This window comes from Nelumbo nucifera, chromosome 1, assembly GCF_055504915.1.
Source record: "Nelumbo nucifera cultivar China Antique chromosome 1, China Antique-T2T, whole genome shotgun sequence".
Classification (NCBI taxonomy): domain Eukaryota; kingdom Viridiplantae; phylum Streptophyta; class Magnoliopsida; order Proteales; family Nelumbonaceae; genus Nelumbo; species Nelumbo nucifera.
The window spans coordinates 204,207,510-204,222,953 of NC_142649.1; the positions used below are offsets into that span (position 1 = coordinate 204,207,510).

Genomic DNA, 15,444 nt, shown 5'->3' on the forward strand with positions numbered 1-15,444 from the left:
TCTGTTGGGACAGATATGAACACGACAAATGTCATTATATATGTCAAGAGATTGACAGTTGAGGGAAGTCCTAACCGGCAACTAACCGCGATCGTCTCTAAACGACGGTCAATTTTGTAAAAACACAGTAGAAAGGTGGCTAACAAACGAAAGAACTGATTCGTTTATCAAAAACTGAAATTATTCTTTGAAGTCAAATATCAAATACTTGACAAAAACCAGTAGACATTGCAAAGCAAAATCCTTCCAGGTTACAGCCACTGATCTCTCTTGAACAGAATTTATTTCTTGTTTCCTCTTGATATTATTCTAAATGCCAATCTACTGAAAACCCATTATATAAATCAAATCAAACCTCTCTCAGAGAGCATTCTGGGATTGATCTTATTTCATGACAAGTTTTTATTAGTTTCCTCCTCCATTTCACTCTGCATCTCTCTGTCTGGCTTTCCTTCTCTCTCTCTCTAGGTTTCCATCTCTTTCTGTACTTGGTATCCTGCTTCCAATCTTTGCTTCTAGTCCTTTTCTCCATCGGACCCGTCATGTGGCTTGTTAACTGCTCCAACTGCCAGACGCCACTGAGACTTCCTCCCTGCGCTACATCAATTAGGTGCTCCATATGCCGAGCCATCACCTACGTCGCCGATCCCTGCAGAGCTCCTCCTGCTCGTACTTACTCCTGTAATAAGTATTCAGCTGCTCCTTACCAACCTCCACGACCACCGGCGGCCGCACCGTTGCCCTACAATCACGCGCCACTGAGTCCCCCTCCATCTCCCTACGGCCGCAAGAGGGCGGTCATATGCGGCATATCGTATCGGAACGCGCCCTACGAGCTCAAGGGCTGCATCAATGACGCCAAGTGCATGCGTTACCTCCTCATCAATCGTTTCAAGTTCCCGGAATCCTCCATCCTCATGCTTACTGGTACGATCCCTTAACATATTCAGAAAAATTAACAATTGAATCCGTTTGTGAAATATTCAGAAAAATTATAATCCGTTTCCATTCAACACGAATTTTGAGCAGCAGCAACATTAACAATAGTATTTTCAGCAAATGATCAGATTTTATCTTCTAAGAACAAATGAACGATACCTTTCATTTTACACAAGTAATGTTGGAATTTGCAAATCATGTGTCAAAGTTGCACCCTTGTATTTTCAGAATGTAGTCAAGAACTTGATTGACCATACACAAATGAGGTGATAGAAGGCAGGAGATTCTGTTAAGATTTTCTGATACTTTTTGTTTCTCATACTAGTTCCTATCAGTAATCATTTTTGTTGAATTGATCTGCAGAAGAAGAAAATGATGCATACAGAATTCCAACTAAACAGAACATAAGGATGGCATTGCATTGGCTTGTACAGGGTTGTCAATCAGGAGACTCTTTGGTGTTTCACTATTCTGGTCACGGTTCACAGCAAATGGATAATGATCGGGATGAGATTGATGGATATGATGAAACCCTCTGTCCCCTGGACTTTAAAACTCAGGGGATGATTGTTGATGATGAGATAAATGCAACAATCGTCAGACCTCTGCCTCATGGGGCTAAGCTGCATGCAATAATAGATGCTTGCAATAGTGGAACTGTACTAGATTTACCATTTCTTTGCAGAATGCATAGGTTAGTATTTGATGATGGATGGGAATGTAACATTAAGATGCCAATTACAATTCTGATATTCTGAACTTAAGATGGGATTAAATTCCAATTTTCACAATCCTACTTTAATTTATTTCTTATTACATAAAACTAGGGATGGGAATTGTGTATGGGAGGATCATCGCCCCCGAACAGGAGTATGGAAAGGAACAAGTGGTGGGGAGGCCATTTGCTTCAGTGGGTGTGATGATGATCAAAAATCTGTTGATATGTTGGTAAAGTTTAGGCTCTCTAATTGGATATATTCTTTACTGCTTAATTAGGAAATGTTGAATGGATTGCATCTTTGTTTCAGTTGCAAGTGATTGGCATTTTATGAATCACACACTAACCTACCAAGTTTAATCTGTACTCTCTATGAACAGGATTTGTCTCAAAAAACTGCATCAGGTGCCATGACTTACTGTTTCATTCAAGCCATTGAGTGTGGAAAAGGGGTTACATATGGGGGCATGTTAAATTCATTGCGGAATGCCATTTGTGATATTATAAGTAATGGTTCTTCTGGAGGTTCTGCTGAAGGTCCAGTGACATCTCTCCAAACAATGCTTTTGACAGGAGGTAGCGTCAGCCGCAGGTCAAGACAGGTATCATCTCCCATTACTGTTACACAGCAGTCAGATTTTTTTTTTCAGCACCATAACAAAAAAAAAAAAAAACAGAAATCATGAAAAGTCGGGAAAAGTTAGAGATTCTTTTAGAAGAAAAACAACCAGACTATACAAGTTAATTCCATTGTGCCTAAGTTCATTCTTTGTTTTCTCCCTTCTTTATTGTTTTTGTTTGGTTTTTCTGGATGTATGATTTTGTTTTCCTATTTTAGATTTATGAGTTTTCATTGCTTTTATTTTGTGCTTCCTTTGCCTTTTCTCTAATGTGTTATCATTTAACAGAACCTAAACTAGTTTTTCAAAGCACATGGGAAGTGACTGACTGTAATTGGATGAAGATTTTTCTTTTCCAGTGCATGGACAATGATACCTACATTCCATTTAGTCGGTATACCACATCTTATAGACAGCTAAGGTATTAAACATACAGGGAATCTTGAGGCTCAGATCTGTAAAAAGTTAAATAGATAGTATTGTCATCTGGAAAACAAAAATTATGAATAATTGGATGGCCCTTTTTGGCCATTTTGAAGGAATATTAAAGGGACTAATTGTACATGTTGCAGTTTCAGATTTATTTAAATGCCAACTGTAGAAGCTCCTACTGCCACCCCACCCACCCACGAGTCGAACCCACCCATAAAAGGAAAAAAATGGAAACAGATTATTGGTTGCCTTTGCATTTGATATGAAGGTTGAAGGTTCCAAAGGAAAGTAATAGTCCAGTTCAATGAATAAGCATTCTACTGGTAATGGCTACCAGCAATAGTCTCTGTTTTGGAGTTTGTAAAATCTTGAGATAAAAAGCATAAGATGATTTAGGAAACACCCAAAAAGTGAATTAGAATTTTATCTTAGCAAGTGGCAGAACCCTCAAAAAATGAAATTGTGCATGTACTACTAGCTTGCTTGAATATAAGCTTTGCAAATTGCAATTCCTGTGTATCCATGTTTGTGGCTTCATGCATGTTTCCCTGTGCTACCTTCATAAGCCTGTGCCATTCATTGTCTGTGCCTGGTAATTGCAGGGGAGATTTCAAGATTTTACATTATCGGATTCTCTATATCATGAAAACAAATTATTACCTTAAACACATTACAAAAATTCATCTACATAATTATTTATGCATTTTATCAAATGCATCAAAAATGACCCAAATACCATTCCAACATGTAAGTGGAAGATTTGATATAACAGGTTCTTATCATTTTTTTTTTTTTTTGTTGTTGCAGGAGCCACAGTTAACATCCAACAATATATTTGATGTTTCTAAAAGGCGCTTCTTCCTATGACTTGTATTCTATATCTACCTCATGACTTAAAAAGTTGCAGCATGGCTTCAGATTATGGTGGCGAATGACAAGGTGCTTTGACTTCTTTGTGGTACTCAGTATGTGTATTGAAAACTTCCTTACCTTTTATCCAATGTAACCAACTCCTCTGTTTTCAACATAGACTGTCTTTGTTTCAATGTTGACAGGACAAAAAAACAAAAACACAGTTCACTCTAAATGTTCATTAATATTTCCACCCTTTATAGTTTATATAGTATAAAGGTTGTTCTCAATCTCATTTACATTGAATCAAACTGAGTCATACCCATAATATTTTACATTTTTACTGGAACACAAAAAAGGGTTGATGCAACTGAGCCAAATAAGATTTGATAAGCCAACTGAGCTCAGATCTTCACAGAGGAAATGCATATCCAATAACAAAAAAAGAAAAGAAAAATACATGCAATTAATACACGATTTGCAGTTGGGAGTGTGATCATCTCTCAACCCTTAATTCAAGTCAGAGTGGTTGTTAACCCAAGAAATAACCCATCCAAATCCTACGCTAGTTAGTTATAATGGCTAATGATTCATGCAAGTAATGTAAGATCGACTGGGGTTTCATCATTTATGGAAGTTTAATTTATCTAAATAACTGCACCATCACTTCAAACGAAACAAATTAGCATCAAACCGAACGTGACATTGTTGGAAAAGGTAGGGAAATCTATACAAGGTTTGTACAGATATCCCTTCATTTTCCTACCTTTTCCTTCAAACCAAACACATCATAAAAGAAAAATGAATCACAAAACCACTAAAACAGTAAACTCAAATGATTGTAACGGGCTGAAAACCATCCTGCATTGTATTTTTGACATTTCTTCCCCTGTGAACCAATATTTAAAGTATTGACATGTATCAGTCGATTTTCATCGTTTTTGATTTATGGCATGGATGGAATGGCCAAAATTGATCTTTATTCTGCTTGTATCGAAGATATAGATTAATACTCTAATGATATCCATGTCGTTATTTGTCATTAAATGTTAAAACAATTGATTATTAAAATTTATATATTTAAATATTAATTATATTGATTTTCTAAAAATTATGGCATACCCATATCTTTGGGCCAAGCGACATATATGGAAAATATGCATGTGATCTTAGGGTTCGTTTGGTTGCAATTGAAATTGGAAGGAATTGGAATTGGAATGGTCTATTTAACCACCTTTTTTTATTTTTATTCCCAAGGGAGGGGAAGGAAATGGCCATTCCAATAGGAACGGTAATGAGACTCCGATTCCATTCAACCAAACAGTAAAAATCCAAATGGACCTTACCAATTCTGATTCCAAACCCCTATTCCCTCAAAGGGGGAATGCCATTCCAACGGGAATGGTAATGAAATTTCGATACTATCCAACCAAATAGTTGAAATCCGAATGGTCCATACCAATTTTGATTCCAAACCCCTATTCCCTCAAAGAGGGGAATGTCATTCCAACAATAATGGTAATGAGACTCCGATTCCATCCAACCAAATAGTTGAAATCCGAATGAATTATATCAATACCTCTATTCCTGTGAACCAAACAGACCTAACAAAGAAATGAAAATAAGAAAAAAGTATTGATACAAGAACTTTTATTAAAAAATTAAATAAATTTCATATTAAGGATTACAACAAAACTGTCTATAGAAGAATTGAACTCCCAAATAGGAATGGCAACGGGGCGGGGTGGGGGCGGGGACGGGTAGCCTCTCCCCATCCCCACGGGGATCCCTATCCCCACAGGGATCCCTATTCCCCGTGATTCTTTATAATGCTAACCATTTTGTTTTTGTTTTTTATTTTATTTCAAAAAATAAAAATAAAATAATTAACATTTACAATCGTATTAAAAAACATTCAACCATATTTTAAAAATATTAACACATAGATGTATGTTTACATATTTACATATATAACGTATGCATACATATACATATATATTAGTGGGGATCCCATGAAGCGGGGATTGGGGTCCCCGCAGGGCGAGGAGTGCTCTCCCCATCCCCGCCCCGTTCCCGCTAACGGTGACGAAAATTTCCCCATCCTCGTCCCCGCAGGGGGAAAATCATCCCCATCCTTACCCCATTCAGGGTGAATCCCCACGAGAATTGGGGAAATGGAGAAAATTGCCATCCCTACTCCCAAATAAAAGTAGTTCGGTTCGGATAGCTTAGACCTGGCAATTGGGTTGGGTGGGTCGGGTTCGGGTTGGGTCAATGTACTTCGGATCGGGTTGAATTTCGGGTTGGGTTATCAAATGCTAGACCCTAACCCTAAATGTTCGGGTTAGGGTTGACCCATGGGTCAATTCGAGTCATTCCAAAAAACAATTGAAATTAAAAAAAAAATAAGAAAAATTACATGAAAAATGTCAAAATTAAAAGAATTAACCTTAAAATTCCAAATATAAAATATAAAATAAAAACCTTGAACATTTAACAATTTAAAGAGTAAACAATAAAAAATAAAAACTAAATAGAAAAAATTAAAGAGTGGAAACTTCTAACAATGCATAAATAATCCCAATTAGACTTGACAATCGGGTCAGTAGGTTGACCCATGACCCAACCCAGTTTTTTTCGAGTTAGGTCGGGTCGGTCATTTTCAGATTTGGATAGCTAAATATGAGACCCTAACCCTGTTTTCTCAGGTTGGATTGGGTCGGATTGAGTCAACTTTTTGCCAGGTCTACTTTCCACTTCTATTAAAAAAATTACTCATAAAAAACAAGATTTGGCTTCCGTGCCATATTGAAAAGAAGCTCGAATCTGCTACCCACACATACCCACAAGGCAATACAGCTGCGCATACATCAGGAAAAATGGGTCCCATGTGTATGGGACACTAATGTGTTCACTCATGATAGATTGTGATTTTGTCTCCAACCAATCAGAACTCTCACAAGCAACAACTTCCAAATCTCCTCCCAACAAAATCCTGTTCCAATCTGCTTTGAGTCAGGTGAAGACATTTTTTGGGTTTGCTTTTGGTCGGGTCAGCTTTCAGGTAGGCAAAGGCTAGTCCGTTACACTAGGTAAGAGTTGACCCATGGGTCATATGGTTCAATGGTTCAACCACCTATGTCAATTAGACTTTGACCAAGTCAATGCTTATAATATATATATATATATATATATATATATATAGGTTTAACATTCAACTCAAATGGTTTGAATGATTCAATTATTCGAGTCAACATCAATTTGAAAGCGTTGGCTTTAAAATAGATGACCGGATGGTAACCGGGGCCCAATTCACCCCCACTGGCTCCTTTTCAGTTAAGGTCAGTTTGGGTCACCTTCTAGTTCGGGTCACTAAGATAGGAGACCCTATCCCACTTTTTTGGGTTGGGCTCACAGGTAGGGTTGAATTTTGGACAGTTCTAGTTATATTCATGGAGAGATGTTCTTGAAGTGCGATTGGGTATCCATGCTTCCAAATAATCCTGTTTTGAGTAGGGGTAATTTAGGCGGGTCCAACCTGAGCCCTGGGATTAGGTCTAGCTTCCAAATTCAAGCTTTTTAATTTTTCGGATTAAGCTCAGGCCTAGTCTTTAGATAGTTTTAGCCCAACCCAAGGTCAGCACAATTATATATATATATATATATATATCAACTTTTAATGTAAAATGATTGACCAATCCGAACCCGACGCAGTTCCAATCCCAATCCGAGTGCATCAAATTTTAACACAGACCGGGCTTGCATTGGATAGTTAACTTAAGCCTTAACCTCATGCCTAGGCCAAGCCCAGGCTTTAGCCTCTTGGGTTGGGGTTGGGCCTGGGTTTAGCTAAAACCCGACCCAGTCTGCCCGGTTTGCACCCATAGGCCATAGTCTCGATTCTCGCCGTCTCGCGCGGGGAGTTTACTATTGGGCTGGAACGAGCCAGCGGCGACGTACGGATTCAGAGATTGATCAACTGGGAATTACTGTGGATCCCCCCTGTTATGTTTCTCTATGATAACTAGCCAGAAAGAAAACTTCTCTGTGTCCTGTAAATTTTTTTTACTCAAGTGAGTCCCCTGTAACCCTGTTAAGTGTTTGTTAACTACCCAAAACGAAAAAAAGAAACGGTCGTAACTTCTATCTCCCGGAAACTTCCCTCCCCGACGACTCAGTGCCGAAGTCAATAACAATCACGCATCAGTTCACGCGTTTACTCTTCTTCTAGTACTGTTCTACAACCAAAAAACACATCTCAGAACATTCTGCAGAGAACAGGATTTCAGCCTTGTTCTTCCTTTTCTTTGCGTCTGTTTCTGTGCTTTTCTCCCTGGTTTATCAAAGCTTTGTTTCCAAACTCGCCACTGTTCACTCTCTGTTTCTTATACGATGTATGTTATGCTCGTCCAGTGTTCCAACTGCCGGGCGGCACTGCAGCTCCCGCCGGTCGCCAACATGATTCAATGCACCATATGCGGAGCCATCACCAGCACCCTCCACCCCTTTTGCCTTTCTCCTCCGCATTACCATAATTACCATTACATCCCCCCTTACCCGCCTCCTCCACCCTACGGCGGCGTCCCTCCGCCCCTTCCTCCTCCGTCTCTCCACATCCCCAAGAAAGCGGTCGTATGTGGCATTTCGTATCGCAACACCCAGCAACAGCTTCTTGGCCCCATCAACGACGCCCAATGCATGCGCCACCTCCTCATGAAAGAATTCGGCTTCCCGGAATCCTCCATCCTCATGCTCACAGGCAAGGCTCAAAATTGAGTTGATTCTTGTTTCTAGTCCATATATGATATATCTACTGCTGCAATGCAGTTCATATCACTGGTCTGCTCTTTGTGATCTCTTTTCTTTTTTCATTTTTTTCTTTGGTATTCAGTTACAAAGGCATCTTGTGCTCTCATTAACCTACTCCCTAAGAGAGTTTCTAATTGAAGTTATGCCATTTCTCGTATTAGCATCCACAAGGTTGTCCAAGACCCCAAGCTTCCTACTTAGCTGTGCTTCAAACACAGTTAATCTGGAGCCACATTCTTTAGCTGGTTAGGACAATGTCTCAATTAACAGGCATTTGATTTTAACTCTTCTTTCATTTAAAAGTAGTGAGTATATATATTAAAAGAAAAAATAAAGGATACCATCCCCTGTATTCAAGGGTTGGATCGTCATTGATAAATATATTTGTGTTATGTGTAATATATTAATAGAAATAATCAAGGGTACCATCCCCTACACATAAGGATTGAACCTGTCATTTTTAAATATAATTAAATCAAAATTCTTATGGTTGAATTTCATATTGATGATTGAGAATACAAATGTTGGATTCAAATGTAGACTATGACTTGTAACCAAGGAACCATGTGTTACCAGATAAAGAGATGATGGAAGCCCAAAACTGCTTCAAAAGTGAAAACAATGTAGATGACAAACTAGATTAAGCTATCATACTTGTTCCTCCCTGATTAAATAATGAACTCTTTATTATTGAGAAATGCACCATATATGGGATCAATTCAAATTTAAGTGTCTTGTATGAAGTTCTGTCTCTGTTAGGTTGGAGAAATGCCTCTACCTTTAATATTTCTGGACCATCTTACCAGGATAGTGTTCTTTTGTGATCATGATAAAAATGTTGTATATTGGAAATTTGTGTTTTGTTTTGTTTAGGCTCTAATTCTACCAGTTTATTTGTTTCTTTCAAACCTTCTCTGAGCCAAGTTATAAAATGGTAGATCAATTAAATTTTGGCTTCAACTTCAAAATCCATGAACCGGCACATCTCCGGTGATTAATATATCTTGCCCTATTTTCACTCAAAAGAGTTGTCCATTTTTTTTCTTACCACAATCTATTTCAGAGACTCCTCCATGGTTGGTACCCTACATTTCAAGAGGTGAAACTATTCCTTTGGGCTTCCAGATCTACAGTGTTGCATTCTCTTGGGAGTTATCACATACTGATAAGTGGGAAAATCATGGCATAATATCAATGCATGCTTGGCATATTGTCTTGATTAGACTCCCTAGCATAGAGATCACTCTGCTGATTTCCCTTCATGGAGGTTAATTTGTATAATACTAATTAATCAACCCAACCTTTTTCTAGTGTTTTTTTTTTAATATGAAGAATACATACATAACAAACACATACACAGAAAATTTTATTATCTTCATTTACATAACTGTTTTTTTTTTTGTGACAATCTGTTTTCCCTTCTAGGAATTTTCTTTCAAGGATGATTAGAGGGTAAGAAGATCTTCCTTGTTGCATTACTTCCCTTTTAAGTTTATTTTGCTTATGAAGAATGAAATTGTGCTAAATTTCCTATTGGTGTATGGATCTTCTTATATGCTTCCTACTCACAACCTTAACAATTTTCTGGAATCTGACCTGCAGAAGATGCAACTGAGTCATACAAAATTCCAACCAAACGAAACATGATGATGGGATTGCATTGGCTAGTACAAGATTGTCAACCCGGAGATTCTCTGGTATTCCATTTTTCTGGCCATGGCTTACAGCTGGTGAACAATAATGGAGACGAAGTTGATGGCTATGATGAATGCCTTTGTCCTCTAGATTATTTTAGTGAAGGAATGATTGTTGATGATGAACTAAATGCATTGATTGTCAGACCGCTTCTTCATGGGGTGAAGCTGCATGCAATAATAGATGCTTTGCCATAGTGGAACTGCACTAGATTTGCCATATTTCTGCAGAATGGACAAGTCAGTATTTCTTTGCTTACTAGTTTTGGTTGATGGCTGGGTTTGTAAACATGGACGCAACATTCCAATGTTCACTCAATCCTACCTACTAATTATATTTCCTTTATTAGTGCAGGAGTGGGAGGTATAGGTGGGAAGATCATAATCCTCCATCAGGAGTGTGGAAAGGTACAAGTGGTGGAGAAGCAATCTGCTTTAGTTCTTGTGATGATTACCAAAAATCTATTGACACTATGGTAAATGGAACAATCTCCAATTAGGCATTTCCCCCCTATTTTACTCCCAGTTCCATTGTTATCTAATTGACCAAACAATCAATTAAAGCTAATGTTTCAAATGAACAGGTTCTATCAAAAACTACTTATACGGGTGCCATGACTTATGGTTTCATTCAAGCAATTGACGTGCGGACACCGTAATACATATGGGAGCATACTAAATTCAATTAGGAGTACCATTGATGATATGGGTAAGGATGGTGGTGGTGGTCGAATAACATTTCTCTCGAATTTTCTCACAGGAAGCAGTCTCAATGGCAGGGTGAGACAGGTATCAGTTCCCACCACCAAAAAGCTTGTTAATTACCACATTGATACTGACCTAGAATTAGGCATCATGTGAACATGAGCTTGCTTCACACACAAACAATTGCACAATGGGGTGATTTTTCTTGTTACAAATTGATTTATAGGCCTTTTGTTTTTCATTTGTTACAGGAGCCGCAGTTAACAGCCAGCAATCAATTTGATGTGTATAACAAACCTTTCTCCTTATGACCCATACTCTCTCTCTCTCATGACCTACAGGAGTTCTGATTCCAAATTGTATTACATTGTTCTGTGAAACTTGTAATGTCTAAATATTGGAAGATCCCTCTTTTTTCTTTCAGACTGTCACATCTATACAAAGAAGAGGACTTTTCCCACTATAATTCAACTTTCTACTCAACCCTCAACCATTACATTAAACATGCCATGTATTGTGGAATTTTTTCCTCAATGACTGGTCATTTCTAGTGCAAAATGGAATGAAAAAACTGGTCCATGTCAGATCCCTAACAACTAGATAATATGTTTATGAGTTGGTTCTCAACAAGTTAATATATTGGCTCACTTAAAAAATAACCTTGTCAAATAATATGATATATCCGTACTAATGTTTTCAAGCCACTGTTGATCCAGACAATTGAACCATTTGAACCTTTTCTAAAACCCTGAGTCTGGTAAAAACCGTTGATCTGGTCAAAAACCATCCAAACCGGGCAGTTGAACCATTGACCTGTTGATCACCGGACAGTCAGAACCCAGCAGCAAAACAGTTCAGCCTCATGGAGACATTACCCTGCTCTTACTATGGTTTTTAATATTTTTTCTAAAACAATTGTAAAATTTAGCTCACATGTAGATTGTGTGTGTTTTCCTTCCCTCTCCATATTTTCAATTCTCTTTTATCTTTTCTTCCCTTGACAAATGACCAGTCACTAGTCACTATGGTCATCTCTCCTAACTTGCTTCCAATTCTTAGAATTCGTACCTGCTCTCTTCCACTCCAAAAACCATTTTTTCCTTAATCTTCTGTCTCCTGTGTCTCCTACTTTCTCTCACCCCGGAAGCCTGCTCTTATATATTTCCTTATATTTACTTGTGCATTCGTGCACATGCACAAGTTCTGCTAGTGCTTATCTATCTATCTCTATTTTCAAAGACGTAGCTATCTATCTAACTAACTAGTTTCAAATTAAAGAGGAACCAAACGGTCAGCTATCCAACACAATCCTTTCAGAATTGACCTTCAATTAACACTAGATTAAGGGAGTGTTTGAACTACAACACCAAAGCTGTAATCAGACCGGATACAAATACATCCACATTCAATCCGTCCACGTTCAAAATTTGATGACATACTCGAATTAGATTTGGATTTGATCAGCATCTGCCTTGTTATACTTAAAATGCAAAAAAAAAAAAAAAAGGAAGTTCGTACAAGGCGTCAAAAGAAAAAAAAAAAAAAAAAAAACAATAATACATATATAGAGCAGCCTAGTGCAAAGGCTTCGACCAATACGGGGTCTAGGGAGGGACAAATGTATGCAACTTTACCCTGCACATACAGAGGCTGTTTCTATTTCCAGGATTTGAATCCTGATCACCAAGGTCACAATGAAGCATAATTTAACACATGTTTAGTATATTATAACACAAAGGGTAGCCCAAGTGCACGGGGCTAGGGGTGTCAATTGGACTGGATTTGGTCCAATCTGGTCCAGTCCAATATTGGTCCATTTACAAATGGACTGGACCAAATCCGGTCCATATCTCATACAAACCGGATCCATTCCGGTCCAATTGAAATGCAAATGGACCGGATTGGACCCAATCGGGTCCAAATTAAATGTTTTCCTCAGAAAACATTTTCCCTAGAAAATATTTTAGTTGCAATTAAAATAATGAAGAAAAACAAAATGTTTTCCTTAGAAAATAATACTCAATAAAGAATAGATTTTTCCTAATTTCTCAGAAAATAAAGAAAATGTTGTCAATGCATATGTACAGTTACTAAACAGTTTTAAGACAATTAATCTAGCCATTCACAAGTCCATCAGTTTTGAGTGAAAGATATCACCACAAAAGCAAAAACATCCATTTGCAGCAGGGAAGGCCTGAATACCCAAGCCACTACAATGACAGGACATGCCTGAAAGCAAGAAATCCACCTCAGATCAAATACCCACATACTGAGTACACAGAGAAGTTAGAGATAGCTTCAGTAACTTCCTCGTTCTCCTCGCCCAACCAACGCACCCGACTGTTACAGTTCTCCAACAAGTACAATCACAAGTTCCTCTGTTTTACCTCTAGCATGCTCAGCATCCTCAAAGGCAAGGCCATGGCCAAGTGTTCAAACTTTGAGTCCATTGTAGCTCACCTATGGAGAGCAAGATCCAAAGCAGTGTTTGATGACCCAGATGAGACTTCGACCATTCTGTTTGTAGTGGACATAAGGTCCAAGATATCTCCCCCTTTACCATATGGGTCACAGGAAATGTTGTTGTCACAGCTTTTGCCATTGCAAAGGTGGTGGATCTAGCTGAGAAGTCATTCTCCTTCTGTGTGGAGCAGCAATATACAGAGTGTCAGATGACTAAGTGAGGTCAGTGATAGACTGGTTAGAGATCCATAAAGGGGTTCCTGCAACCATAAATGGAAATTTCTATTTATCAGCTTGTTGGAAACTGCCTTTCCATGATTTCAACTTCGGCTGTGGAAAACTCATTCATTGTGAGCCGGTTGTGAGTGGGACTGATGAGTTTGTGCTGTTGCTTTCTGATTTCATGGGGAATGGGGGAGGGATCAATGGGCCTTGAGAAAGAGAAGATGCAGAGATTCATGCTTCACGTCTATGAGATATGAAACGTGGGGTTGCTTTGACATCTGTTCTGAATGAAGGGCCAGGAAAAATCGAATTCAATAAATAATTTAATAGTCAAGAAGTGGGGGTTGCATAGAAATACCTTTTTGTGTTGATAATCTTCTGACATGATGGTTGCTACAATATTCTGACAATGTGAAAGATTTTATAAGTCAATAAAAACATAAATTGAAAGGGAAAACCCAAAGGCAAATTACATTACAATGCATTCTATAAATAGAATAAATACACTGTTTAATTGGTCCAGCAAAATGAGCAGTGGTGTAATGAGGGAAGGTGTGCCCATATCAAATGTTGTGTGGATGGTGGACCCACAAGGCCACAATTTCCCATATGACATGCAGCTCACATGGTGGGGTTATGAGGTACATCTTCAACTCCTTAATAAGTGTTTATTGTACAGACATTTGGAACCAATCAAAGAATGATGATTTCCATCTACAAAGGTTCCCTTAGCATCATTTCGATTCGATACCTATAACTGAAATATTTATTGATTCCATTGAGTGAATACAGATTTCATCAAATATCCCAATAAAATAATCTACAACTCTGAGGTTGAAAAACATAAACCCTCATGTTTTGTTTTGATTTATTACTGCATTGTAGCTTTTGTTTCATTTTTTGATAACAAAAATTGTTTGAAGTTGGTTTTCTTCCAATATATGTAAGAAACTTTCTTTGATAAGTTTGGTGGATTTCTGACCAAGTAGCAAATTTCTTTTACAGCACCTTGAGCAATAACCAAATACATATGGAATCTGGTTAAGGTTTAGACTCTAGACGTAACCTGACCACCGGAGAGAAACCACCGCCAGAAGTACTGTCAGAGTTCAAGGAATACCACCGCCGGAGAGAAACCTTCTTCTTCGTTCGATTGCCGGAGGGAGCGATGAAGGTGTACTGGCGTAGAGTGCTAGGTCTTCGAAGAAAATTTGGAACTTCAAACGAATGAACAGCCATTTGATTCAAAGGTTTTGTCTATATTCGGTCCGTATTATACATAGACTATTCATATTCGGACCGGTCCGCGTCCATATCATTTTTAAGACCATTTAGTCCGTCCGTATCACTTCCGATTCGGACGGTGTCCAACCCGAAACCGGTCCATTGACACCCCTACACTGGTCTCCTGCCAATGTGGGGCCTAAGGAAAGACAGATAAAAGCAGCCTTACCCCTGTAAATATAAAAAGGCTGTTTCCAAGACTTGAACCCCAATCACCAAGTCGCAATGGAGCAATCCAATCGTATAAAACAAAATTTTAGGATGTGGTTTATAGGAGAAGAATTTCTGAGGGGGATTGCAGTCCAAAAATCCCTTTTTTTTTTGTTTTAATTGCATTCGATCCGATACAGTGACCATGGGCATCAACAAAGTTACTCATTAATAGGCAGTGAAACAAGTTGGCCCAGTCACTATCACGTATAACTCAAATGCTCAAAATCATGTAAATATTTTTTTATCATCAATGAATGCTGATGTTTGAAAAAAAAAAGAACACTATTTATTTGTTTATTGTTGCTTTAACAGACTGTGAGATGGAGCCCCTCCATGTCAATACTCTCGACACGGGTTTGATCCTTGGTAAGTAATCAGTAATCGTTGGTGTTGGCTATCCTGAGTTGTGTTGCTTGACAAAGACAAACTACCAAGATTACATCGGAATTCTCAGGTAGGTAGGTTGAAATTGGATAGGCAGGCGTCTTGT

The 15,444-nt window shown here is 38.3% G+C and overlaps 1 protein-coding gene and 2 pseudogenes across 2 annotated transcripts; all 3 read left to right on the forward strand.

The window, feature by feature from the left end:
• Positions 1–233: 233 nt before the first annotated feature.
• On the forward strand, positions 234–3,803 carry LOC104609838 (metacaspase-1-like). The gene is made up of 5 exons (XM_010276232.3): positions 234–927; positions 1,303–1,633; positions 1,767–1,887; positions 2,038–2,259; positions 3,517–3,803. Exons 1-5 carry the CDS (start codon positions 543–545, stop codon positions 3,574–3,576), a joined length of 1,119 nt encoding a protein of 372 aa, XP_010274534.1. The 5' UTR covers positions 234–542; the 3' UTR covers positions 3,577–3,803.
• A 3,672-nt stretch (positions 3,804–7,475) lies between these two features.
• LOC148804387 (metacaspase-1-like) lies at positions 7,476–11,669 on the forward strand (annotated as a pseudogene). The gene is made up of 5 exons (XR_016080947.1): positions 7,476–8,320; positions 9,973–10,304; positions 10,420–10,540; positions 10,649–10,853; positions 11,021–11,669. The product of XR_016080947.1 is annotated as a metacaspase-1-like (transcript).
• A 794-nt stretch (positions 11,670–12,463) lies between these two features.
• Positions 12,464–14,449, forward strand: LOC148804388 (acyltransferase GLAUCE-like; annotated as a pseudogene).
• The last annotated feature ends 995 nt before the right edge of the window (positions 14,450–15,444 follow it).

Excerpts from the sequence above, each read along its gene's own strand:
- LOC104609838 (XM_010276232.3), top strand. The coding sequence starts at position 543 with ATGTGGCTTGTTAACTGCTCCAACTGCCAGACGCCACTGAGACTTCCT. Across the intron at positions 928-1,302 it reads CTCCATCCTCATGCTTACTG|AAGAAGAAAATGATGCATAC; the intron begins GTACGATCCCTT and ends ATTGATCTGCAG. Across the intron at positions 1,888-2,037 it reads AAAAATCTGTTGATATGTTG|GATTTGTCTCAAAAAACTGC; the intron begins GTAAAGTTTAGG and ends CTCTATGAACAG.